The sequence below is a fragment of the Rhincodon typus genome, chromosome 5 (genome assembly GCF_021869965.1).
Source record: "Rhincodon typus isolate 14 chromosome 5, sRhiTyp1.1, whole genome shotgun sequence".
NCBI lineage: Eukaryota > Metazoa > Chordata > Chondrichthyes > Orectolobiformes > Rhincodontidae > Rhincodon > Rhincodon typus.
This window is the reverse complement of record NC_063336.1, coordinates 35,860,930-35,888,496: the sequence shown is the minus strand read 5'-3', so window position 1 is coordinate 35,888,496 and position 27,567 is coordinate 35,860,930. Positions and strand designations below refer to the sequence as shown.

The 27,567-nt window shown below is 41.4% G+C and overlaps 1 protein-coding gene across 1 annotated transcript in view; it reads left to right on the top strand.

Moving 5' to 3' along the window:
* The window catches only part of eya4 (EYA transcriptional coactivator and phosphatase 4), a 255,425-nt gene that overhangs the window by 223,522 nt on the left and 4,336 nt on the right, over positions 1-27,567 (top strand). The window contains exons 14-16 of the mRNA XM_048596526.1: positions 244-358; positions 4,623-4,744; positions 12,251-12,351. Of these exons, the coding sequence (XP_048452483.1) occupies positions 244-358; positions 4,623-4,744; positions 12,251-12,351 (338 nt within the window). The remainder of the gene's footprint in view (positions 1-243; positions 359-4,622; positions 4,745-12,250; positions 12,352-27,567) is intronic.

Genomic DNA, 27,567 nt, shown 5'->3' with positions numbered 1-27,567 from the left:
TGGCCTGCTGTGTTCATCCAGCTCTACACCTTGTTATCTCTGCTGCTGCTTGTAGCTGCCCCAACCAGGAGAGCTGTTGTTATGGTATGCCACACTTATCTGTGTTGTGTCATTCTCACATACACGGTGACCAGTCTGTCACCCAAATACGCCCAGATCAAACTTTTTCTGCTGTCCTCTACTTTTCTCTCTCGAAGAGATCTTACTTTATTTCTAAGTGTATTTTCTTGCATTTTATTTTAGGACTACTTGGTCCAGCAAAAAGAGATGCTTGGCTTCAGCTAAGGGCTGAGGTTGAGGCTCTGACAGACTCCTGGCTGTCAAATGCACTTAAGTCATTGTCAATCATCAGCTCCAGGTAGGATTTACTGTTTAATAACTCATCAGGAATACTGTTTAAATCAGGACACTCTGACACAAAGGTTTATTTGAGTAAAACTGTCACTCATTCCTGAAACTTCCAGGATACAGTCACATCATTGCATTGTGTTCAGGGCAACATAATGATTTACACTGTCAATAACAGTTTTAGCCAATGAAATGAGTAACAGCATTCTCACAATTTCTTTTTGATAGAACCTCAAAATGTTCCAATAAATGCGTTGAGGTCATTAATTACTTGGACTAAGAGCAAAGAGGGAGACTAATGAGGGAAGCAATGGCCGAGTGATATTATTGCTCGACTGTTACTCCAGACACCCGGGTAATGTTCTGAGGTCCTGGGTTTAAATCCCACCAATGGCAGACAGTGGAATTTGAATTCAATTAAAAATCTGTATTGAAGAATCTAATGATAACCATGAAGCCATTGTCGATTGTTGGAAAAACCCATCTGATTCACTAATGTCCAGGAATCTGCCATCCTTACCTGGTCTAGCCAATAGGTGGATAAATCCCCTGGGCCTGATTGAGTCCATCCTCGGATGTTGTGGGAGGCTAGGGAAGAAATTGCAGAGGCCCTTGCAGAGATTTTTGCTTCGTCTTTAGCCACTGATGAAGTTCTGGAAATTGGAGGGTGGCTAATGTTGTTCTATTGCTTAAGAAAGGTAGCAAAGACAAGCCAGGGAACTACAGGCCAGTAAGCCTGACATCAGTGGTAGGCAAGTTATTGGAGACGATACTGAGGGACAGGATCAACCAATTTTTGGATAGTCGAGGTCTGATTAGGGATAGTCAGCATTGATTTGTGTGTGGGAAGTCATGTTTGACAAATCTTTTAGAGATTTTCGAAGAGATAACCAAGAGGATAGATGAGGTGGGGTAGGGCAGTGAATGTTGTCTATATGGACTTTAGTAAGGCCTTTAACAAGATTCTGCAGGCCAGGCTAGTCTTGAAAATTAGGTCGCATGGGATCCAGGGACAGCTAAATACTTAGATTCAAAACTGGCTCGATGGTAGAAAGCAGAGGGTGACATTTGAAGGTTACTTCTCAGACTGGAGGCCTGTAACTAGTGGTGTGCTACAGGGGTCAGTGCCGGGACCTTTGTTATTTGTTATTTACATAAATAATTTGGACATGAATGTGCAAAGCATGATTAGTAAGTTTGCAGATGATACATAGTTGATAGTGAGGAAGGTTATCAAAAATTACAGAGGGATCTTGATCAAATGGAGAGGTGGGTTGAGGATTGGCAAATGCAATTCAATACAGATAAGCGTGAGGTGGTGCACTTCGGAAAGTCAAGCCAGGTAGGACTTATATAGTAAATGGTAAGGTCCTGAGGAGTGTTGTGGAACAGAGGGACCTAGGAGTACAAGCACATAGTTCGTTGAAAGCGCATCACAGATAGACAGGGTGGTGAAGAAGGCATTTAGCATGCTGGTCTTCATCGGTCGAGGCATTGAGTATAGGAGTTGGGACATTACAGTTGTAGATGTCATTCATGAGGCCGCACTTGGAGTATTGCGTCCAGTTTTGGTCACCCTGTTATAGGAAAGACATATTTAAACTGGAAAGTGTGCAAGAAAGATTTACGAGGATGTTGCCAGGACTAGCAGGCCTGAGTTATAGGGAGAGATTGGCCAGGATAGGACGTTATGCAGGAGAATGTAGGAGATTGAGGGTTCACCTTATTGAGGTGTATAAAATCATGAGGGGCATAGATAGGATGAATACATATACTGTTTTTCCCAGGGATGGGGAACTGAAAACTAGAGGGCATAGATTTAAGGTGAGAGGGGAAAGATTTAAGAAGGACCTGAGAGGCAATTTCTTCACACACGGAATGGTGCATATATGGCATGGGCTGCCAGAGAAAGTGGTTGAGGCAGGTACAATAGCAACATTTATAAAAAACATTTGGCTAGGTACATGGATGGGAAAGGTTTAGAGGGATATGGACCAAATGCGGGCAATTGGAACTAACTGAATGGGCACCATGGTCAGCATGGACCAGTTTGAATCAAAGGGTCTGTTTCCATGCTGGATTACTGTATGATTCTATATGTAACTCTGGACCTACAGTAATGTGGTTGACTCTTAACTGCTCTCTGGCTGTTAGGGATGGGCAATAAATGCTGGCCTAGCCAGTGATGCCCTCATCCTGTGAATGAATATATTTTTAAAATTAGGCTTTTATACACATTTATTTTATTTTATATATTGTTAGTGTATTTTTCATTTTTATGTATATTTACATATAAATTTTTTTAATTTAATATTTTTTATTTTAAAAATTCCCTTATGATGGGATATTGGAGATGATGATTACTTAACTATAATGGAAGTTGATCAGGCGGGGAGGATTGCAAGCCATAATCAACTAATGTCAAGCATGGAAGATCACATGTCTATACTGACAGATGAAAAAGAATCCTAGAAAATAACATGCACGTAAGAAAGATGGTCCACATTTCCTTTCAGTTAATAGTCAGCCAAATATATAACCTCTGTTATGGGCATGCAGTTCTCCTGATTGTCCCTGGATAGATTTTCATCTTTAGTACTTGGATATAATTGTCTTTGAGAAGTTAGTGGTTTGCCACCATCTTCAATCACTTCAGTCAAGTAAAAGCGCGGTATTGTTAGGGAGAGAGTTCCAGCTTTTCGACCCAATGAAGGAATAGCAGTAAAGTTCCAAATTAGAAAATGTAATGTGACTTGCAGGAAATTTGCAGCTGGTGGTGCACCCATGCATCTGCTGACCACGTTCTTCACAGTGGTAGGATTTGTGGGTTCGGAAAGTGCTGTCAAAGGAGCCTTGGTGAGTTGCTGCATTCGTAGATGGTACACACTGGTGCAGTTCAGTGTAGTTATGCAACAAAACACAGCAGCTATTCTTCAAAATGAATGGCCTGTTCATTTGTTTCTTGAGAGTGTCATTGGCTGAGGAAGGAATGTGATGCAGACATTAGGAGCATACTCTGTTCTTCTTGGAGAATACCATAGGAGTTTTAAACTGTTTTTAAATATGTTTATGGGATATGAGTGCCGCTGAATGGGCAAGTCATTATTGTCCATCGCTAGTTGGCCTGGAGAAGGTGATGGTGAGCTGCCTTCTTGTACCATTACAGAGAAAACATACAGAACCTCTATTCAACATCGCATACTACAGACAGCACCTCTAATAATGCAGCATTCCTCCAGCATCTCACTGGAGTGTCAGTCCACATTCTAAGTTCAAAGCCATAATTTCCTGATTCAGAGTCACGTATGCTTCTAATTGGAAAACCAGCTGTGTTATGATTTTGGTATGATATTATTACATTTCTTTAATTTTATTGCATTAAGCCAACACAACCAAAAGTCCAGTTCTGACCAAAGTATTGCATTCATATACTAAGTGGTGAAATTTTAATGCAATAGCAAATTGATCACACGAAACTGAAATGATCCTGTTTCTCACTATGGATTTTCAATTAGTGAAAGACAAAACTGTTAGCATATACACCTTGGAAATATATTACTGATTTTCCAATCATAATGTATGTAATGGCCAGCTCCAGCATGAGGCATTCAAATTTGAAGCAATGTAATAGCTTGAAGCTCACTGACAGAGAGCAAATACTTAACAGAATTATGAATGCGATGGTGCAAGAGCTGCATCTTGCATGCGACCTTTTTTCTATGCTCATTTGTATTTAAGGACCAGTAGAAAAGGCCCCTTCTCAACATGTCTAAGATTAGGTTACAAATGCATCTTTCCAGTGTAACCTGCATCCCAAGAATAACTTTACTATGGTTCTACAAATAGTAAATTAAAATAATAGCAGATTTATCTGTTATTTTTGGTAGTCTTTGTTGAGGGAGAAATGTTTGCTTAGAAGCTGAGAAATCTGCCACTTTACCTCAAAGAGTACTGTAGATATTTTATATCCACTCAAACAGCTAAAGGCAGAATGCAGATATGATGTGCCAAAAGGCTACCTCCTGCACTGTAACAATGATGTGATTCTGAGCCTAACTATACAGTTTCAACTAAATAATGGTTCCTCCAACAATACAGCACTTCCTTAGAACTGCATTGAAGTGTAACGTTGTATTGTATGCTCAATTGAGGCTCTAACCTAAAAGTGACACGGCCAAGTGAATCAAGGTGACACTTAATATCGTCAACAATTAATAATCTTTCATATGACAAGGAAGATTACTCATTTTGTTTTGTCTCTTTGTTTGTTGCAGAAGTAACTGTGTTAATGTTTTGGTAACTACGACGCAACTTGTGCCAGCACTTGCCAAAGTCCTATTATATAGCTTAGGTGGTGTTTTCCCTATTGAAAATATATACAGTGCAACCAAAATAGGTAAGGATCAATTTGAATATCTTATAATATTATAATAATTGAACTATATTTGAGATTACAGCATGTAATAGAACATAACGGTATATTTTGGTTACCATGATGTGGAGGTGCTGGTATCGGACTGGGTTGGACAAGGTTAAAAAACACACGACACCAGGTTATAGTCCAACAGGTTTATTTGAACACACAAGCTTTTGGACCATTGCCCCTTTCTCAGGTGTAATGAGAGAGGAAGTATCAAGACACAGAATTTATAAGTAAAAGACCAAAAGATTATACAACTGATGCGAATGTACTTAATAACCCTAAACTGGCTGGCTGAGTCCTTCCTGTTAAATCCTTAATCAGATAGAAAGGGGATGCAGGTTTCGATTGATTAATATGCAACTGTCCGAATTTCTTCCAAGTAAATGTTCCAAGATAACTAAAGGCTTTATCAATGAATACAAGAGGTGACACCTCAGGTCAGACAATGCCTTTTGGTGTGAGGCCTTGTTTAGAAACTGTCTTTTTAACGTAAAGTCAGACTGGTTTTATTTCCAAAGCAGAAATTTAGAAAATGCCCCACTGACTGACTGTGTCCACAAATTGTGTACTTTTTGAACAAAGTAGTGTACCTGTAAATGAAAATCTGCAAATGCAAATTGTACATTTATGTGTGTGTGTGTGTGTGAGTGTGCGCGCGCGCGAGTGCGAGTGTGTGTGTGAGAGAGTGTGTGCGCACGTGGGAGAGTGTGTGTGTGTATGGGAGTGTATAGTGTAGTCAGGTCACCTGCAGTGCGACATGAACTCAAGATCCCGGTTGAGGCCATCCTTATGAGTGCTGAACTTGGCTATCAGCATCTGCTCAGCGACTCTGCATTGTTGTGTATCCTGAAGTCTACCTTGGAGGACATTTGCCCGAATATCCGAGGCTGAATCCCCTTGACCGCTGAAGTGTTCCCCCACTGGGAGGGAACATCTCTATCTGGCGATTGTTGCGCAGTGTCCATTCATCCATTGTTGTAGCATCTGCATGGTCTCGCCAATATATCATGCTTGGGGCATCCTTGCCTGCAGCCTATGAGATAGACAATGTTAGCTGAGTCACATGAATGCCTGTGGTGCATGTGGTGGGTGGTGTTCCCACGTGTGATGGTAGTGTCCATGTCGAAGATCTGACATGTCTTGCAGAGGTTGCCATGGCAGGGTTGTGTGGTATTGTGGTCGATGTTGTCCTGAAGGCTGGGTAGTTTGCTGCGAAGAATGGTCTGTTTAAGATTTGGAAGTTGTTTGGAGGTGAGAAGTGGAGGCATAGGGAAGATCATGGTGAGATGCTCATCGTCATTGATAATGTATTGAAGGCTGCAAGGAACATGGTGTAGTTTCTCTGCTCCTAGTAAGTACTAGATGATGAAGGGTATCCTATCGGTCGTGTCCCATGTTTGTCTTCCGAGGAGGTCATTACGGTTTATCACTGTGGCCTGTTGGAACTGATGATCGATGAGTTGAGCATCGTATCCCGCTCTTATGAGGGTGTCCTTCAATTCCTTCAGGTGTCCGGTTGCGTTCCATCTCATCTAAGCGGATCCTGTGTATACGTTAGGCTCGTCCATAGCGAATGGATATTTTAATATGGTTAGGGTGGAAGCTAGAGAAGTGCAGCATCGTGAGGTTATCCGTAGGCTTGTGGTAGAGTGAGGTATTGAGGTGTCTGTCCTTGATGGAGATGCGTGTGTCCAACAATGAGACTGATTGTAAAGAGTAGTCCATGGTAGTCTGATGGTGGGATGAAACTTGTTGATGTCACTCTGTAGTTGTTTCAGTGATTCCTCGCCCTGAGTCCAAAGGAAGAAAATGTTGTCAATGTATCTGGTCTATAGCGTTGATCGGCGGTCCTGTGCAACAAGGAAGTCTTGTTCAAGCTTGTGCATGAAGATGTTGGCATATTGGGGAACAAATGTGGTCCCCATGGTTGTTCTGTGTGTCTGGATGAAGAACTGGTTGTTGAAGGTGAAGACATTGTGGTTGAGGATGAAGCGGAAGAGTTGTAGGATGGCGCCTGGAAAGTGGCAGTTGGTCATATTGAGTACTGAGGCCATTGCAGCGATGCTGTCATTGTGGGGGATGCTGGTGTAGAGTACCAAAATGTCCCATTGTGATGAGGAATGTTCCTGATTCGACTGGCCTATGAGTGCTGAGTTTCTGTAAGAAATCTGTAGTGTTGCGACAGAAGCTGGGGGTTCCTTGTACAGTGGGTTTCAGGGTGACCTCGACATATCCAGAGAGGTTCTCACACACGGTCCCATTGCCTGATATGATGGGACGTCCAGGTGTGTTGGATTTGTGTATCTTTGGAAGGCAGTAGAAGCCCAAGACGTGGGAAGTACACGGGATGGAAGTGCATAGGGTACTCAGAAGAACCGAATCAAAAGTTCTGATCAGTCTGTTGAGTTAATGGGTGTGTTCCTTGGTCGGATCAGCAGGTAGTTGTCTGTAGTGTTCCAGGTTGTTCAGTTGTTGCTACATTTCTTCGCAGGAGTCCATACTATTCTGTACGGCGATGGCTCCTCCTTTGTCTGCCGGTTTGATGACAATGTTGCAATTGATCATGAGAGCATGGATGGTGTTATGTTGTGCCTGTGTGACGTTTTGCACTATTTTGTGAGTGCGGCTGATAAATCTGGCATTCACACATCTCCTGACGGCTCGAGCAGACAAGTCAAGCCTAGGGCAGTGGCCTTCTGGAGGGGTCCTATTTGACTCTTTCGTTGGTCGCTCCACCACGGATCTCTCTGTCGACTGCTCTGGTTCATTGGTTGTCTTATTGGGCTTGCTGCCGACATCGCGGAAGAATTCCCGGAGTCTTATTCATCTGATGCATTCCTCTGTGTCTGCCACGTGACCAATGGGGTCCATTTTGGTAGTGGGGCAGAAATTGAGCTCCTGGCTGAGAAGTTCGATTTAGTCCAGTTGAAGGGTGTGGTCAGATAAGTTGACGATGGACACTACGACCACGGATGAATGGACACTGCGCAACAATCGTCAGGTGTTCCCTCCCAGTGGGGGAACGCCTCAGCGGTCAAGGACATTGAGCCTCGGATCTTCGGGTAAACATCCTCCAAGGCAGAATTCGGGATACACAACAACACAGAGTTGCCGAACAGATACTGATAGCCACGTTCGATACCCATGAGGACGACCTCAACTAGGATCTTGAGTTCATGTCACACTACAGGTGACCCCACCACACTATATACTCACACACACACACACATTGTCTCTCTCACACACACACTCTCTCTCTCACACACACACACACACACACACACACACTCTCACTCACACACACACTCTCTCTCTCACACACACACACTCTCTCTCACACTCACATACACACTCTCGCACACACTCTCTCTCTCACACTCACACACACACACTGTCTCACACACTCTCTCACACACACTCTCTCTCTCTCACACACACTCTCTCTCACACACTCTCTCAAGCACACACTCTCCCACACACACACACACACGCACGCACGCACACACACATACACGCACACACACAAATCTATGGGGTGCCTTTGCATTGCCAGTGGGGTATTTTCTGATTTGTGATTTTTTTTTACCTTATTTTGGTTACCACAACTGACATTTATTTGGTTAGTATCTAGACATGAATGCCCTATCCATAAAGCAACTAATCATTTAGTAAAGAGTATTTAATGTTGCCTTTATTCTGAACGTGTGTCAAAATGGTTACATCAACTGTAAAAAAAACTGAAATAACTGCGGATGCAGTAAATCACAAATAAAAACAGAAGTTGCTGGAAAAGCTCAACAGATCTGGCAGCATCTGTGAAGAAAAAGTCAAGTCAACGTTTCAGGTCCAGTGACCCTTCCTCAAAACTCAGTTTTTTCTGATTTTTTTCTTCACAAATGCTGCCAGACCTGCTGAGCTTTTCCAGCAACTTCTGTTTTTGTTACATCAACTGTAAGTTGCTGTCTGTAAATTGATGAGCCCACTCGTCCAATGAAAGTTCAGAGGAGTTGGTGGTAGTGAACTCCATAAAATAGAGGAGTTGGAGGAGTATTATCGTCCTTAAGTAGAATAGTGAATACCCAGGACACTTTGGAGACATCATAGAAACCAGTAAGAGGGCAGTGTGGGACAAGCAGCAAATACACCATCGAACAATCATTTTTTGATTGCCGATGCCACCAATCCTTTGTCGACATTAATAGGCCCTCTTTATCCAAAAAACTTACTGCCGCCATGATGTTCACCACTATGCTGTCATAGTCTTTCGAAGCACGGACCCTCGAGTTCATTCAGGAATTCAGGCCACTCAGTGCTTGAGACACGGTGGCTAAAGAAATCCCCATGGTATTAATTGTTCAGTGAACACTGCAGAAGGAAGTGCGAGAAGCAGCACCAGGCTTACCTAATAATCAGGTGTTAACCTGGTGAAGCTGCAACGCAGGACTATTTGCATGCCAAACAGCAGAAGCAGCATGCAAAAGACAAAGGTATACAGGCAAGCAGTCCCACAACTGACAGATCAAATCTCGGCTCTGCTGTCCTGCCTCATCCAGTTACGAATGATGTTCACTCATTAAAATTCTAAGTGGAAGTGGAGGCTCCACTAATATCCCCAGCCTCAATGATGGGGGAGTCCAGCGCATAAGAAAGATGAAGCATTTACCCCCATCTTCAGCCAGAACTGCCAAATCAATAAATCCATTTTTACATCCTCTAGAAGTCTTGGGCATCACAGATGCTCGTCTTCAAACAATTTGATTTAATCCATCTGGTACTGAAAAATAGCTGGGGGCTCTGGATGCTGCAAAGGCAGTGAACCCTGAAAATATTCAAGCAATAGTATTGAAGAATTGTGTTCCAGAGCTAACAACATCCCTTGCCAACCTGTTTCAGCTACAGCAACTGACATCTACCCAGCAATGTGAAATATTTCCTAGGTATGTCCTGTACAAAAAACAAAGCACTAATCCAAACTGGCTAATCATCAAATGATCAACCTACTCCTGACCATCAGTGAAGTGCTGGAATGTGTCATCAGAAGTGCCATCAAAAAGTACTTACTCAACAATACTTATTCACTGACGCTCAGTTTGCGTTCTGCTTGGGGCAGTCAATTCTAGCCTCATTGTAGCTTTAGTCTAAACATAAACAAAAGAACTAAGCTCCAGAGTTAAGTTGATAGTGCCTACATTTGACTGAATGTGGTATGAAGGATGCCTGAGCAAAACTGGAATCAGGGGAAAACTAGTTGGAGTCATACTTGATACAAAGGAAGATAGTTGTTGTAAATCAGTCATCTCTGCTCCAAGACCTCTCTCCAGGAGTTTCTCAGGGTAGTGTCCTTGGCACAACCATCTTCAGCTGTTTCATCAACGATCCGCCGCCCTCCACCCCCCCATCAAAAGGTCAGAAGTGGTGACTAGGGGTTTCCATTGTCAAAAACCTATGCTGCATCAGCCATATAAATACTATGGCTACAAAACCAGTCAGATGCTAGGGATTCTGTAGCGAGTAATTCACCTCTTGATTCCTTAAAGCCTGTACACAAGGCACAAATAAAGATGGAATACACTCCAGTTACCCAGACATATGTACTCCAACAATTGCAGCAAGTTTGGCCGCTATTCAGGACAAAGCAGTCAGCTTATTTGGCACCCCATCCACCACCTCAAGTATTTACTCTTTGTATCACCAATGCACAGTGTATCCCATCTATAAAATGCATTGCAGCAATTCACTGAGGCTCCTTAGACAGCGTCTTCCAAACCCATAACCTCCGTCACCAGAAGGGACAAGGGGAGCATGTGCATGGGAATACCACCACTGGCATATTTCTCTCCAAACCACACACCAACCTGACTTGGAGCTATATTTCCATTCCTTTACTGTCACTGGGTTAAAATCCTCAAACTCCCTCCCTAACAGGACAGCAGTGGTTCAAGACAGCAGCTCACCACCATCTTGTCAAGAGAAACTAGGGATGGGCAATAACACTGGCCACATCCCATGAGAAGGTAACCTCAGTCCATATACGAATTGACCCCATACGGTTGGTATCACTTTGCATCAGAAACCAAATGTCCAGCCAACTGAACTAACCATAATACTATAACTGTGTGAGGAATTGATGTGTGATTGTTAAGTTGTTACTGCTGTGGAACTTACTGAGTTTGCAGGATCATTGCATATTTAGCATTAATACTACGAATTTTAAAAATGTTTTAAAAATGTAAAAGATTATTAAGATGATATTAAAAGAATTTCAGCTCTATGAAGCCTGCAAAGAGATATAAGTTGAGGGAAAAATTACACTTTGCTGCACCCATTTTATGGATAAGAAACATAACTCCACTGCAACAAAGTCCAATCTTGGAGATCAATGTTCTTTCCACAAAGTCTCCACAAGAAATTTATATATTGACCTCCAAAAAAAATGCTCAAAAAGTAAGCACAGAATTTAAAATAGTAATATTGTGGAAACCAAATTCAACAGTCAGAAATTCTTCCAATTCAGAAATATCAAGAGGTTACTACTGATAATCCATGAAAATGTTAACAAATAAAACTACGAATAATGTTTGGCAAAATTAGAGGGAGCGACATCTGTTATGAGAGTCACTACTTCTATTCAGAAAACACAGAGCCTTCACCACAACTTCCTGAGACCTACCATCATGTTTCTATTAGTGGCCCCAGCATGCTGTCGTACATTGGATGGTATAAAGTGAATTGAAGTGAAAATTAGCTGGTGTAAAATGGAGTGTTGATTCTCTCTTGCCCAAAATGCACTATCATCAAAAGCCGATTTCATCTCTGGTGTGTCAATATCAGGTGAAAACAGGAACCAACTGTCATGCATCCCTCTCCCAGCATCCACTGTCAATCCACAAAGGAGAATAACTATTTAGACAAAAAAAAACTCCAGTGACAGCATTTGTGACCCAGCATGTGTCAGTACCTTTGGGAAGAAGGAGAGAAAACAAATAGGAAAGTTTTGAACACTGAGAAGCCCAGCTTATGAAATTGCCAGCCTACACGCAGTTAACTATTGGGTAGAAGGTCCTTTACGGGGAAAAGATACGTCTTCAGACAGTCTGTGATCTGTTAGAGAAGTGACAAAATAGAGACAGGTGGCAGATTGAGGTACACCATTACTTTTGGTTTGAGGACGATGAAACCTTTAACAACCGTCTGATTCAAGTGAATAAAGGAATAGAGTAACCTATCATTCTCAATATTTTTGCCCAAAGGTAATATGAGCTTGTTCCCAAAAGGCAGATTTTAATGATATACGGTACAGTAAAACAGATTGAAAGGCTGAGCCATGCATTGTTTTTCAGGCAAAGAAAGCTGTTTTCAGCGTATAGTGTCCAAATTTGGCACTAAAGTTACTTATGTTGTCATTGGAGATGCCCGAGATGAAGAGCATGCCGCTACTCAGGTAAATTCACCCTGAACTCTTCCTCATTTATCTTCCAGGCAAAGAAAGTTGCTTTGAACGAATTATGCAAAGGTTTGGCAGAAAAGTAGTATATGTTGTTATTGGGGATGGTGTAGAAGAAGAACAGGCAGCAAAAAAGGTAACAAGTCTGCTAAATATTGTTGGTGCACCATTTAGATTTATTACTCTGGGCTTTGCTTTGTTTGAATTTATGTGATGTTGGAAAAGATTTTTCCAAGTGTGCATTAATGTATTAGCTTGTAGAGCATGATGAGACAGCATTCTGAACAAGTTGCTTTGTGAACTAGAATTAATGTAATGAACCTTATTAGATAATAGATTTTATCTTAATTTTAAGGTGGTGGTTAATTGCTTTCCTTTCTTGCATGGTTTTTAAGACATGGTGTGTGTCCCTTTATATGGCCTTTATGGATCAAAGCAGGTTTCTGCATGCTTTAAGTATCAATTGCGATGTGCTTTTTGTCAAGGATTATATAATTAGAAAATTTACTCAATGACTTTATAAAATGCTGAGATGCAACATCTAAAGTCACCTTTTGTATCAAAACATGTTATTTGAGCAAATAAAGACATTAGAATTTCTCAATATTTTAAAATGTGACATTAGTTCTGCTTTGTATTCTGCAACCCACAGGACCATGTATCAGAGAAAACCTTCTAAGGACTGAAACTTTAATGCAGATTAAAGTTGACCAATAATTTGAAGATTAATTGCTCAGTAATTACAGACCCATTTGCCAATCCATTCAGTACATGTGCGATTTAGATAGACTTGGATGTGTATTGTTATTAGCAGTTACTGATGGAAGGTTTGGATAGCATAATGATCTATGAGGTCTCGCTCATCTCATTTGAATTAGCAGTCATTACAATGAAGCATATTTACAAGTCTCCAGTGACAAAACATGTACCAAAATCTGGTCAATCTGTTTCACTACCAATTTTCAATTCATATCAATGTTCTAATGAAAACTTGGTGTACATACTAGACTTTGTTTCTCCTGTTACATAAGCACAATGGAACAAAATTACAGCAGCAAACACATGCTGTTCAAAAATGCCTGAGAAAAGTCCAACCCAAAATTAGGTTAAACCGTTCTACTGGTATCCTCTGCCACTGTACACTTCTGTTTAAAATCCTCTGGCAGTGTTTCTTTGCGGTGGTACAATTACGTATTGGACATGAGGGTATAAATATAAGGGTGACAGATATGGTGATCTATAAGTGACAATGGAGTATCCTCAGCCTTTGCAGTTGTTCCAAAGATTTAATGTTCTCATAGCTGGATCAGAGCAGGGACAACAGGGAGGATGGGCATGCTCACCATAGCACCACAGTGTAGTGGGCCATTGAAGTGCGGGGAGCAAAAAGGAATATATAGGTGTCAGTATAATTATGAGTGTAGACACAGTCCTCTACAAACAAGAACGTGAGTCCTGAAGACTGTGTTCCTTGCCCCGTGCCAGGATTAAGGACATCTCCCAAGGCTGAGAGGAACACCAAGCAGAAAGGAAAAGATCCAGTTGTCTTGGTCCATGTGGGTACCAATGATATTGATAAAACTAGACATGTGCACTGAAGTGGCAGTTCTTCTTAACCATGAAAGAGGGAGTTGAGTGAGTATAAGCATCTAGGAAACTAAATTAGAGAGCAGGCTATAATGGTGATAATGTCTGGAATACTACCTGACCAACGACCAACCTGCTGTAGGATAATAAGGTTCATAGATGGAAGACTAGGTTTAGATTCATGGGGTATTAGTGCCAGTGCGGAGGAAAGAGGGTGCTCTATCTTTGAACAGCCTTCACCTAACTAATGCTGAAACCAGTGTACTGGTAATTCATATCTGTAGTGCTGTGGAGAGCTTTGTAAATTAAATGGAATAAGGGTTTGTATTGAGGGAGATTTGAAAAATTAAAAGAAAAATGACAAGGAAATAGTGGAGGGTAGCTCTGCAATAATGGTAAGCAGAGTGCAACCAGAAGAGGCAAGGCAGGCAAACATAAGATACACCAGGAAATAAGATCAAAGTGGAAATAAATTGTAAAAGGCCAGAATTAAGGGCTCTTTATCTTAATGCATACAGCTTTTGTAACAAGATGGATGAATTGATAGCTCAAATGTGACAGCTATTATAGGGATATGATTGCAAAGTGACCACATGTGGGACATAAATATTCATTTCCATTGATTTATTTATTTATTATCATGTGTATTTGTTACAAGTATCAAGTGAAAAGTGTTGTATAATGTCTCCACTCTCCTGCAGCATCTTAAAACACAGAAAATAAACCAATATAAACAAGAAATAAGGAAATAAAGTTGAAAGTTCAGTTTTACATCCCTTCTTGGTAAGTGCTTAGCCATGGGCCTAGCTCCAGGCTCCTCCACCCCAATGCTGAGACTGTCACCATCACAAAACAGTCAGCCAGCCTCAAGTCCCTTCGCCACGCAGCCGCCGCCGTTGGAACAGAGTCTCCATTCTTCAGCGCCATCTCGCCTCCACCAATGCCGCTGCCACCATGAGTCTGCGCTGGGCTGACCAGATCAATGCAGCCACCGCCAATGCTGCCGAGTCCCAAACTGGGCTCAACCTCGACACTGGGCCCACCATGCCGAAGCAGCCGCCATCGATGATACCAGGTTCCATGCTAAATCCAAATTTGCCTCCCTCTGCTGCTGCTGGGTAAACAAACTCACCACCAATGCCACCATGAGTCTGCACTGGGAACCTTGCCACTACAGATGCCATCCTGCAACCAAGCTCTGAAATCTTTTCCCACAGACTGGAAATGTAAATGAAGATCCTTCCATAGTCAAAGGGCAATAATGTTCATATCCTGGTGAAAGGAGTGATTGTCAGATGTCTATTTGGAGTTTCCCATCTGCAAATCCTTCCCAGACGCTTCAGTCGAGCAGCACTGCACCATTATCCAAGGATATTTGACATTTCAGAAATACAGGAAGAGTGGAAAATGAAACTAAAGGGGATTTACTCCTTAGCTGTTCATGCTTCCTATATAGAGCCACTTTCGTAGGCTTACCAAAGATCGCCCATGAATGGACATTCTGGTAGTGAGAAATGAACTTGGCTCAGAGAATCAAAATGTAGAATCATTTTGGTTGGAGATAAGAAATACAAAAAGACATAATTCACTGTGGGAATGGTTTATAACCCCCTAACACTAGTTACACTGTGCAGTGGAGTATAAATCAATAAATAATGGGGGTGTAAGGAAAATACAGCAATAAACATGGGAAATTTTAATCGTCATGTAGATGGGACAAATCAAGTTGGCAAAGGTGGCCTAGAGAATGAGTTTGTAGAGTGTTTTGGGAGAGTTTCTTAAAGCAATATGTTCTGGAACCAGCAAGAGAACAGGCTATTTTGGATCTGGTAATGTGCAGTGAGGAAGAATTAGGTAATGACCTCGTAGTAAAAAATCTTTTAACTAAGAGTTATCATAACTTGACAGATTAACTACTTTAACATTTTGAGCTTTGTAAGGTAGCTAATAAAACAATTCTAAATTAGTAATGTGTCTTTATTATAAAGGATTTGTAACCACAAGATAGCCTTGTTTTACTTGAGAATTCAAGAATTTTCCATAATCCAGCAATGAGATCACAATTGAATAAATATTTAATTTGCATGTTTGCACTAGGCTAAAACTAGTGTCTCAAACATAAATATAGATAATTAAAAAGGCATGGAGGCATTGTTGAGCAAAGTGGAATTGCAAATTATGTTCAAGGTAATATGGTAATGAAGCAGTAGTACACATTGAAGGAGATATTTCATAATTCCCTTCAAAGATATATTCCACTGAGACAGAAAGATCCTATGAGAAGGATGAACCATCATGACTAATTAATGACATTAAACATGATATCAAGTTGAAAAAATGATGTACTGTGCTGGAAAGATTTGTGATAGACCAGAAGAATAGGATAATTAGAAATCAGCAAAATATGACTGAAAAAAAAGTAAGGGATAAATTGGAGTAAGAAAGAAAATGATCAAGATATATAAGAAAAACAGTAAAAGCTTATAGAAGTAAGTAACAAAGAGGAAGCAAAAATGAGCAATAGTTCTTTAGAGGGTGAGACTGGGGTATTAGCCATAAGAATCGAGGAAATGGCAGAAAGTTTGCACAAATATTTTGTATCTATCTTCACAGTAGAAGACAGAAAACATATCCATGGAAAAGTAGAAAAACAGAGGCTACAAGAAATAAAGAAACTGAAAACAATTATGGACACTGTAAATATATTTGAAAAATATAATGGAACTGAAGCCTGACAAATCCTGATGGCTTGAATTCTGTGCCCTTAATTAAAATGGTGCAGAGATAGTGGAAGCATTGGTTGTAATCTTCCAAAATTCTCTGAATTCCGGAAAGTCCCAGTGGGTTGGAAAGCTACAAATGTAACACCACTGTTCAAGAAAAGAGTGAGACAGAAAGCATAAAACCATGGCCCAGTGAGTGCAATAGTTGACATTGGGAAAATGCTAGAATCCATTATTAAGGAGATAGAAGCAGGGCTTTTAGAATATCATAACAAAATCAACAGGGTCAGCAAGGTTTGGTAAAAGAGGGGAATTAGTTAATGTGGTGTATTTGGATTTCCAAAAGGCATTCAAAAAGATGTCATAAAATGTTACTGCACAAAGTAAGAGCTCATGGTATTGGTGTTGGCATTTTAGCACAGATGGAGGTTTGGCTAACCTACAGGAAACAGAAACTCCAGAAAAATGAGTCACTTTCAGGTTTGTAAACTATAAAAAAAAAATGGAGTGGCACAAGAATCTTGCATTAGAAATAGTTAAGCAAATATTCACTTAGCTGATTCCTAAGATGAATGTTGTTTTCTGAGGAAAGGGTGAACAGTTTGGGCTTATGTCTTTTGGCCCTAGAATAGAAGCATGAGGGGTAAGCTTTGATTCTACATTTATAAATAAATGCAAGCAAATTTTAATCCTAATGCCTGCTTTGGATGGCTGGAATCTTAACATGCTTGGTTAATTTGTAAATAATTGAATAGATCAGGAAATTTACCCCATTTTGAGAGTCTGGAGCATTTGGAAAGGAAAAGAGCTTTTGGCTCATTTCTTATTCTGAAGTACAGACTTGAAAACATATTGGACTAGTCCTGGCAGTTAAAATGTTGCATCTATGAAATATTGTCAAGATCATGAGTGATTATTCCCTGCTCTTTTGGAATGAATTACATAATTATGTTTTAAAAAAATGGAATGTTGCTTTAATAAATTGCACTTCAATCATTTGAACGGTGGTGGGTGCAGAGAAATGGATTATCTGAGGGACAGTGTGGAACTCCAGTCTAATCCAATTTTACATTTCTTGAAGTTAATGACCTGCTATCAGTGCCAGAAAATTCCAAACTCATGACGTGCACACATCCAGAATTTGTTTTGGATGTGCTTTTGCCATTGTAAGTGGGAGATATTTTCTTCTTTGGCTTGGACAATTCATTGTTTCACTGTGAACCAATCATCTTCATGTTCCTTAAAATGCAAGTAAAAACTGTGAAAATAGATCTTTTAATAAAGTATAACAGGTCAGGATGTAAAGTACTAACTTTCCAGTTATTATGCCCCATGCCTGTAAAAACGAGTGTTTGCAGACATCAGCCCCACTGACGATGTACAAACATTTTGTTTACCTTAGTTCAAAGTATAAAGGGCAGGAAAGGCTAAAATTCAACACTTAAAAGTAAATCTAATATTCTTGCATGGGATGTAGGTATTTCTGTCCACACTTGCATTTGTTGCCCATCCCTAATTGCCCTTAAGCTGAGTGGGTTGCTCAGCCATTTCAGAGTAAACCACGTTTTAAAAACCGAAAGAACTGCGGATGCTGTAAATCAGGAGCAGTTCTGAGGAAGGGTCACTGGACCTGAAATGTTAACTCTGTTTATTCCTTCATAGATGTTGCCAGACCTGCTGAGCTAACCACATTTTGGTGGGTCTTGAAGAATATGTAGATCAGACCCAGTTATAACAGCAGATACCTTACCCTATGTGCAGTTTGCACATTCTCCCCATGTCTGCATAGGTTTCCTCTGGGTGCTCCAGTTTCCTCCCACAATCCAAAGATGTGCAGGTTAGGTGGATTGGCCACGCTAAATTGCCCATTGTGTCCAGGGATGTGTAGATTAGGTGGATTTGCCTTGGGAAATGCAGGGTTATAGGAATAGGGTAAGGGGGTGGGTTTGGGTGGGATGCTCTTTGGAGAGTCAGTGCCGACTCGATGGGCCAAATGGCCTGCTTTCGCATTGTAGGGATTTATTGATTCTATAAACGGTGAGTGAACAAGATGGGGTTTTGTGACAATGGGAGTTTTATAGTCATCATTACTGAGACTACTTTTCAATGCTAGACATTGGGCTAGACATGCTAACCACTGAGCCACCGTGCCGCCCAAGATGAAGAATTTTGAGCCATAAAAAGGGTCATTAACAGCAGCCTGAATAACTCTCAGAGCATTAGTGTTGGCACATTGCCTGACCAATAGAAAACATTAAAACAGTACAGTCGCAAGTGAATTTAGCCTTCTTCACAATTGCTTCTTGTTCTTGAGGTGTGAGCATTGGTAAAACCACAGATAGATATAATGATGATGTTCAAATGGCTTTTCAGGACTTCAGAAAGCCCTGAAGGTCAGTTACTAGGAGCTGAATCACATGTAATTGGACAGGGTAGTTTGGCATGTTGCCTTCACTGAAGAACATTAGTGAACTGGTTGGGTTTTTTGGCAACGTGTCTCCTTTCATGGCCATTGTTTCTCATGCCAGCCCACAAATTACCAGATTAAGTGAATTCAATTCACAATTTTCCATGGTTGAATTTGAGATAAGCTAAATAAACCCATTACTGCGCTACTACGGGTACAATTACATCTGTATTAATGTGTGTAAGGAATGGGCCTCATGCAGGGATTTCAGATCATTGTGTGATGCTCTTTGCAAATGTCAGCTTGCTGTTCAGAGTGCAGCAATTTAACATTTGTGCTGAAGATTGTAATTAATATTGCAGATATATATAAAAAAAGACATTATTTGAACTCGAGATTAAAAACCTGAATCCTATTTTTCTTTTCAGCTGTTTTTCCATTCGCTATGCCCATTAGTCAATACTATAACTCCTTAGGGAGTTTTATATGTAGAAGTTCCTCACTTTACCAAGCTAGGGTCTTATGTCTGCTTTCTGTAATAGTAGCAAAGCATAGCTTGTAACTATTGTTTTGAAGCACTTTCTCCAGTTTCTAATGGTTTTCATGTAGGTGTGCCTCATATCCACTGAAAAATTCCAACCAACATCCTCAGGGATCAAATCAGGAGATCCCATTTTGATTTATGATTACCAGCGGAAGATGAAGTAAAATTAATGATCCAAAAGAGACTGAATAATTATTCCATGCATTAAACCCATTAATAGTCTCCTTTCATGAGCTGCCTCAGTTCTGTCAGATACAGGATTAAAAGAAAGCAAAATGGGAATATCATGCTGAATAAGCAGTGACACTCCTTAAATAATTTAAAATTGCAACAGTCTCTAAATCCAAAAATTTTGCTGATCTACAAAAATATATTTTTTTCCTCCCTGCAGTATTTTACAAAAAAAACACTTGCGAAATTGCAGCTGGGAATAAAACGTCATCTGTTGTGAATGAATTAAACAGTGAAATCTTTCTAAAATGGGATTATTGTAGGAATGTTAAGGATTGTCATACCTGATTTGCTATAGTAGACCCCTCCTTTCATGGGTTTCATCATTGAAGGAAGCACAGAGAAAGGGGGTGAGATGGTGTTGCTCTGGTGGGTGGGGAACAAGATTACTGGTTTTAGTAAATTATTCTGCCATGGACTGTCTTCCTATCTGCAGCAGTCCACACAGAGACATTCCGATCCTGGGTAAACTCATATGAAGATGGTTAGGCAGAATCTGAGGTACATCACCAGAGACAGTGAAAGAAAATCAAGCCATTCTTGTAAACATCCTAACAACTGGTTGCAAGTTTGAACTGGCAGATACTTAAGAGCAGAATGTGGTTATGCCTTTCTTAATGAGTAGCTTTGGGGTTAAGAAGAGGGGACATAACAAGTCTTTTAACATCATTATAATTTTTTTAAAAATTAATCAATACAGAGATTAAATCTTTTGGAGTTCCAAGCATCCCAATCTGATTCTGCTGTTCACTCACTGATCGGTCTGGAGAGTTCTGGTTTAAAGTTTCACTGTGTAACAAGGAATTGCACTCAGATACCTCAGAGGGATGGTGCTGCTAGACATGGTCTCTCAGTTAAACTCAGTCCCATTTGATTTTCATTACCACCCTGAGCCCACATTGCCCCATGTCTGATTGACAAGAATAAGCCACCACAGCTGGAGTGTTGAAAATTCTGTAAAGTTTATAAACTGCTTTTCCCGTCCTTTAAGCCAAGAGGGAATTAATGAATCTTTGTATCTTTCCCACCATTCGTCCCCTCCCCCAAAAAGTCAGTCAGGATTCAGAAACTTGTGCTATGTATTTAAGAACATCTGACTCCTACAAACTTAGGAAAATATCACAAAATGTTTCAAACACTCTCCATATTTCTATTATGTATTCATGTTTTCTGGAATAGTGCTACGTTTGTGATTTATGTGTACCTTCATTTTCTGAGGATATAAATCTCCCTTTTTATCAAGAAATTGTTGTTTTACTTCATAGTTAATAAAATTGCTGGGATATGCAAATTTGAAATACAAATGCAGGAGTTGTATCTCTCCAAAATTTTGACCGTTGCGCATATCAAAGAGGGAACATGCAATATTAGTGCGCCAACCTCATTTGTTTAATTTAATGAGGTAAACATACGAGTAATCGTCCTAGAGAATCAACTTGGGGGGAACAGTTAAGTCCAAGATGGTGAGCGTAATTTTAAGTTGGGGCAAGGAGGAGAACAATTTTGTACCTAGCTTTTCAGATGTAGACTCGCTTAAGAAGTTTGACATGATCCAGGACAAAGTTTCAGGAGGGACGCCATTACCTACTTAAACATTCAGTCACCACTATTGTCACTGCAATGTGTACCATCTATAAGCTACACAGCAACAACGTTAACTCTCCTCATCTATCCATTCACTATCGCAAAAATCAACAAGCCATTCTAAAGGAGAAATTGGTCAGTGCATATGCAGCGATTGCATTACTTATCCACTCCTGAAAGCAAAAGCATTAGCAAATAAGGTGGCCCCTGACCTTGGAATACTTAAAGGGCCACTCATTGTCTTCCTTAATCTTGGGAAAGAGAATCACATTGACTTATTTGTCATAGAGTCATACAGCATGGAAACAGACCTTCTGGTCCAACTAATCCACAACAACTACGTTCCCAAACTAAACCAGTCCCACCTTCCTGCGTTTGGCCCATATCTCTTCAAACCTTTCCTATTCATGTACTTATCCAAATGTGTTTTAACACTACCTGCATCCAGCATTTCCTCCAGCAGTTCATTGCAATCAGTAACCACTCTGTGTAAAAAAGTTGCCCCTCGTGTCCTTTTCAAATCTTTCTCCTCTCACTTTAAAAATAAGCGCCCTAGTTTTGGATTCTCCCACCTTTGCAATTCACCTTATCTTTGCCCCTCATGATTTTGTAAACCTCTATAAAGTCAGCCCCTCAAACTCCTACACTTCAGTCAGAAAAATCCCAGTCTATTTTTACAACTGAATCCTCCATTACCGGCAACATCCTGGCAAATCTTTTCTGAACCCTCTCCAATTTAATAATATCCTCACTGTGACAGGGCAACCAGAACTGCGCACAGTATTCCAGAAGAGGCCTCGTCAGCATCCTGTACAAACTCAACATGATGTACCAACTCCTACACCAAAAGTCTAAGCTATGCAGGCAAACATGCTAAATGCCGTCTTATCCACCCTGTCTCCCGGTGACACAAAATGTTGGTACAAGCTTTGTGGTGAACTGCAGAAAAGCTAAGGCAATTGTATAATGTTGCTTAAGTACATGGACAGTAGTTGCAGTGTCACTTACTCTGTAGCATGAGCAGGATAGACAGAGGAGGAGGTAGAGAAAGGAACCTTTGTGAGGAGAGAGGAAAAGCCCAAGAGGATCTTCCAAGAACGAACTCTCACCTTGTGATCAGCCAGAAGCAAGGCATCTGGATGTTTTGCTTTACCAAGGGCACATTGACAAAATTTTGTTATCTCCTTCTCAACAATCTGGAGTAGCAAATCAAGGTGAGTGCTGCTCTCCCAGTGCGAGCAAAGATCATCATCACCCTTTCCTTCTTCACAACCAGTGTCTTCCAGATGACAGCTGGCAATATTAGCAACGTTTTGCAGTTTGCCTTCCATAGACATGTCAGGGAGATGACGGAGGACTGTGCAGGACGAGAGAAAATCTATTTTCCCTGAAGAGGGAGGATCAGCATGGGAGGTTAGTGAGTTCTCCAGGACAACAGGCTACCTATTTGTCTAGAGCAGCATTGAATGCTCACACAGCTTGGCAGGCCCTTCATCACAACAGGGAGCGATACTGTAACCACAAGAGCTATCAGTCATTGTATAACATTTGGTATTGGTGAGTGTCTAGTATACTCACAGAGCAACTTTCTTTTATCCTGCAGCAGTTTGTATTCACCACCATCTTTGGGTCTCCATGACACTCAACAGACTTTGAGATAAAGCACGCACCTTCGTCACTGGACGTATTGACCCCCCACCATCACCATTTGCCCATGCGAGATCAGAGAATTTTTCAATGAGAACCATGGTCTCCTACAACAGATTTTACCTTGATTGCTCAGTGGGAATCGTCTATAAACATGCTTGAGATGGTTTCCAAGTTTGTGGCGTATATCGTTTCCTCTAGGCAGCACAATAGTGAGTGCCCAGCAACCACCTTCTTTGGATAAGGAGGCCACCTCAGAAGGAGGTGGAAGTAAAATAAAGTGGAGACCAGCTGCATCTGAACAGGGAGAGAGGGACAGCACTATGTGACTTCACTTTAGTTGAACAAAACACCTTCATCCCCCAACATGGACTCATCATCTGCTTATAATTCATCCATTTCAGACGTGTCATTTCAAAGTAGTCCGATAAAAGTCCACACCAGTGATCTTAACACACCGGCTTTATACAAGCGTATGTAAATAATATAGAAAAAGTGATCTTGTACATTCCATAAGTATCTGTTTTACAGATGCCTTTGCCTGGTCCAGTGCTCCTATGCTACGCTATCTCAGTAGATGCTGCATGACTGGCGGATGGTAGCTGACTTTCACTGGTCAAGATTATAGATGACTTTGAATGTTGACCTCAAATTGCTTTGGGCCTTAAGGACTCAATTTTGCATCACTATTGGATGGATACTAGAGACCTGGGCAGCTGGCTAAGGATCACCAACAACGGCATGACTAGAGTGGCAGTGGTGAAGCTTGAGTCCTAACAGGGAACTGCAGGACCATGCCCCACACTTGGGGATGGATGGTGGTGTCACAGAAATGTCACTGGCTTATTCATCAAGGGGCCCAGGTTATTGATTTGGAGACACAGGTTAAAATTCCACAATGACAACTGGTGGAATTTGAATTCACCTCGTAAATATGGAAAATGAAGATATCCAAAACCCCATCTGATGAACTAATACCTTTTAGGGAAGGAAAATCTGCCATGCTTACCTGTGTGTTTTAATTCATTCAGCAGAATATAGGCTTCCCTGTCTAGGCTAGCATTTATTGTCCATCCATAATTGCCCTTGAGAAAGTGATGGTGAGCTACCTTCCTGAACCACTGCAGTCCATGTAGTGTAGGTAGACCTACAATGGTGTTAAGGAGGGAATTCCAGCATTTTGACCCAGCAACAGTGAAGGAATGGCTATTAATTTTCAATTCAGAATTTGGGGGTGGCTTGGAGAGGAACTTGCAGGTGGTGATGTCCCCTTATACATGCTGCCCTTGTCCTTCTAGATGGTAGTGGTCATTGTGTCTGGAAAGTGCTGTCTAAGGATCTTTGGTGAATTTCTGCAGTGTACCCTGTAGACAGTACACACTGCTGCAACTGAGCTTCACTGGTGGAGGGAATGGATGCTTGTGGATGTGGCACCACACACGCAGGCTGCTTTGTTCCAGATGGTGCCAAGCTTCTTGAGTGTTAGAACAAAGAACAAAGAAAATTACAGCACAGGAACAGGCCCTTCAGCCCTCCAAGCCTGCACCGATCCAGATCTTCTATCTGAACCTGTTGCCTATTTTCCAAGGATCTGTATCCCTCTGCTCCCTGCCCATTCATGTATCTGTCTAGATACATCTTAAATGACACTATCATGCCCGCCTCTACCACCTCCGCTGGCAACGCATTCCAGGCACCCACCACCCTCTGCGTAAAGAACTTTCCACGCATATCTCCCTTTAACTTTTCCCCTCTCACCTTGAAATCGTGACCCCTAGTAATTGAGTCCCCCACTCTGGGAAAAAGCTTCTTTGCTATCCACCCTGTCTATACCTCTCATGATTTTGTAGACCTCAATCAGGTCCCCCCTCAACCTCCGTCTTTATAATGTAAATAATCCTAATCTACTCAACCTCTCTTCGTAGCTAGCACCCTCCATACCAGGCAACATCCTGGTGAACCTCCTCTGCACCCACATCTGGGAACCAGAACTGTACACAGTATTCCAAATGTGGTCGAACCAAAGTCCTATACAACTGTAACATGAATACAACTGTAACATGTTGTTGGAGATGCATCCATCCAGGCAAGTGGGGAGGATTCCATCAGACTCCTGACTTTTCCTTGAAACCCATGGGAGATGAATTACCTGCTCCGCTCTCGTAGGCACTGTATCTATATGGCCTCTTCATTTGTAACTGCCAGCATTTTGCTAGTGGGGATTCAGCAAAGGTAATGCCTTTGAATGTCAAGGGAGAATATTAGACTTGCTCTTGTTGGAGTTGGTCATTGCCTAGCACTGGTGTGCCCTAAATATTACTTGTCACTTGTCAACCCAAGCCTAGAGATTGAAGAGGCGCAGCGTGGTGGCTCAGTGGTTGGCGCTGCTGCCTCATAGCGTCAGGGACCCGGGTTTGATTCCAGGCTCGGGCGACAATCTAGGTGGAGTTAACACATTCTCCCTGTATCTGCGTGGGTTTCCTCTGGGTGCTGCGATTTCCTCCCACAGTCCAAAGATGGCCGGTTAGGTGGATTGACCATGCTAAATTGCCCCATAGCATCCAGGAATGTGCAGGCTAGGTGGATTAGCCATGGGAAATGCCGAGTTACCGGGATAGGGTAGGAGGTTGAGTCTGGATGGGATGCTCTTCAGATGGTCAGTGTGAACTCGATGGGCTAAACGGCCTCTTTCTATACTGTAGGGATTGAGAACCATTATTCTTGTATGAACATCTTGTTGAATTTGAACATGGGGGACTAACTACTTCAGTGTCTATGGATCATGGATGGTGCTGAAGAATGTGCGATCGTCAGTGAGCCAAGGTCCAGAGGGTGAGAGCTGAGTCTGATAGGGAGCGAGCTGAGTCTGCTAGGTCAAGGTCCTAGGGAAGGTGATTCAACAAGAGTTGCCATTGACTGAATGTCAGACCTTCCGCCAGATCCCAGAGTTCCATCTGCTGGATCAACGGGCAGGGTGCCATCCAGGGGAGGAGGTGACTTCGAAGAGTTTGGGTTTGGATAAGCAGGATTCAAGAGGGGAAAGGAAATGTAGGCTGTAGGAGGATGTGGATGGGAAAAGGAGGCTGCAAGTAGGATTGGTGTGGAAAAAGGAGCTGTAAGAGGTTTGAGAGGGAGAAGGAAGCTGCAAGAGAAGACTGGGGAAAGAAGCTGCAAGTTGATAGAGTGGAAAAAGGGCTGAGAGAGGTTTCTGGGGTCAAGAAGAAGATTGCAAAAGGGATGAGGGGTAAAGGGAGGCTTCACAGGATGATTTCTAAACCTGTCAAAAATAGAATGCTCAACTAACAGAGATCCAAGACAACTTCCAAACACTGAAGTAGGAATTTCCTTGCAAATAAATCTGGAATATCTCATTTAGGGTTGCATGAATTCATCAGGAGCTATGATACAAGGGATAAATGCAGTGGATTATACTGTAATCAACACCTTCACTTGTTACATTTACACCTGAGCATAAATGCAGAGATGCAGTAAATTGAGTTGAAACTGCCTAAGTAAAATGTTCTAACTTTGTGTACAGACAGTCCCTGGGTTGCAAACAGGTTCTATTTTGGAGTATGTTCACAAGTCAGTTTGTGCGCAAGTCGAAACACAGTGCAGGACAATATAAAGGAGCTGTTCATAAGTAGAGGAAATGTTTCTATGTCAGGTCTTTAAAATTACACTCTTGTAAGAGAGTGCATTTGTAAGTACAAGCGTTCATAAATCGGACATTCATAAATCCAGGACCTCCTGTATTTACAACAGAAATCCATAAATTGTGACCTCATCAGTTTTAAAAAGTGCATTCAGGGTGATGGCTTTTTGTATGTAGAACTGTGTGTCAATTACTTTGAAAAAACTTTTATTACGTTACATCTATTATCTTGTATCAATTTAACTGCTCTGGCGCCAGGGAAATTTTTGTATTATTATTCTTACACAGCATGTGGGCATGACTGGTAAGGCCAGCATTTTTGTACATCCCTACTTGCATCCCTACTTGCCCTTAAGCTGATTGGCTCTCTAAGTCATTTCAGAAGGCAGTAAATAGTCAACAACATTCCTGTAGGCCAGATGGGTAAGGACGCTGGATTTCCTTACCGAAAGAATATTAGTGAACTCGTGGGGTTTTATATCACTTAGAGAATGAATCTGATACAAATTTGACCAAATGAATCTTGCCAGGAATTCATTATCTCCGCCTTCCTTTACCTCATGCCTGCACCTTGGACCCAGCAAAAGGCACATCATCTCAGCATTCATGGATGCTTTTCTTGTGGGCTGTAGCTTCAAGTTGAATGGAGAGGTGACAGTTATTTATGATATTGATCAATTATTCTAATTCTGCTTGTGTTTGACTTTAAATACCGCAAATATCAACACAAGTACAGAAGGTGTAACAACCACAAGAAATAGGAGCAGAAATAGGCCATTTTGCTCCCTGAGCTGCTCCACTATTCAATAAAGTCATGGTTGATCTGTCTGTGTTTAAAATTCCACATTCCCAAGCAGCCTTTACGCTGATTTTCTTTCCACCTGTTTGGGCCTCTGAGATCCATGTGCAGCAGGAAGTTCCTGAATCGGAAATCAATTCCATGATCACATACCAACGCTGATCATGGCACACGG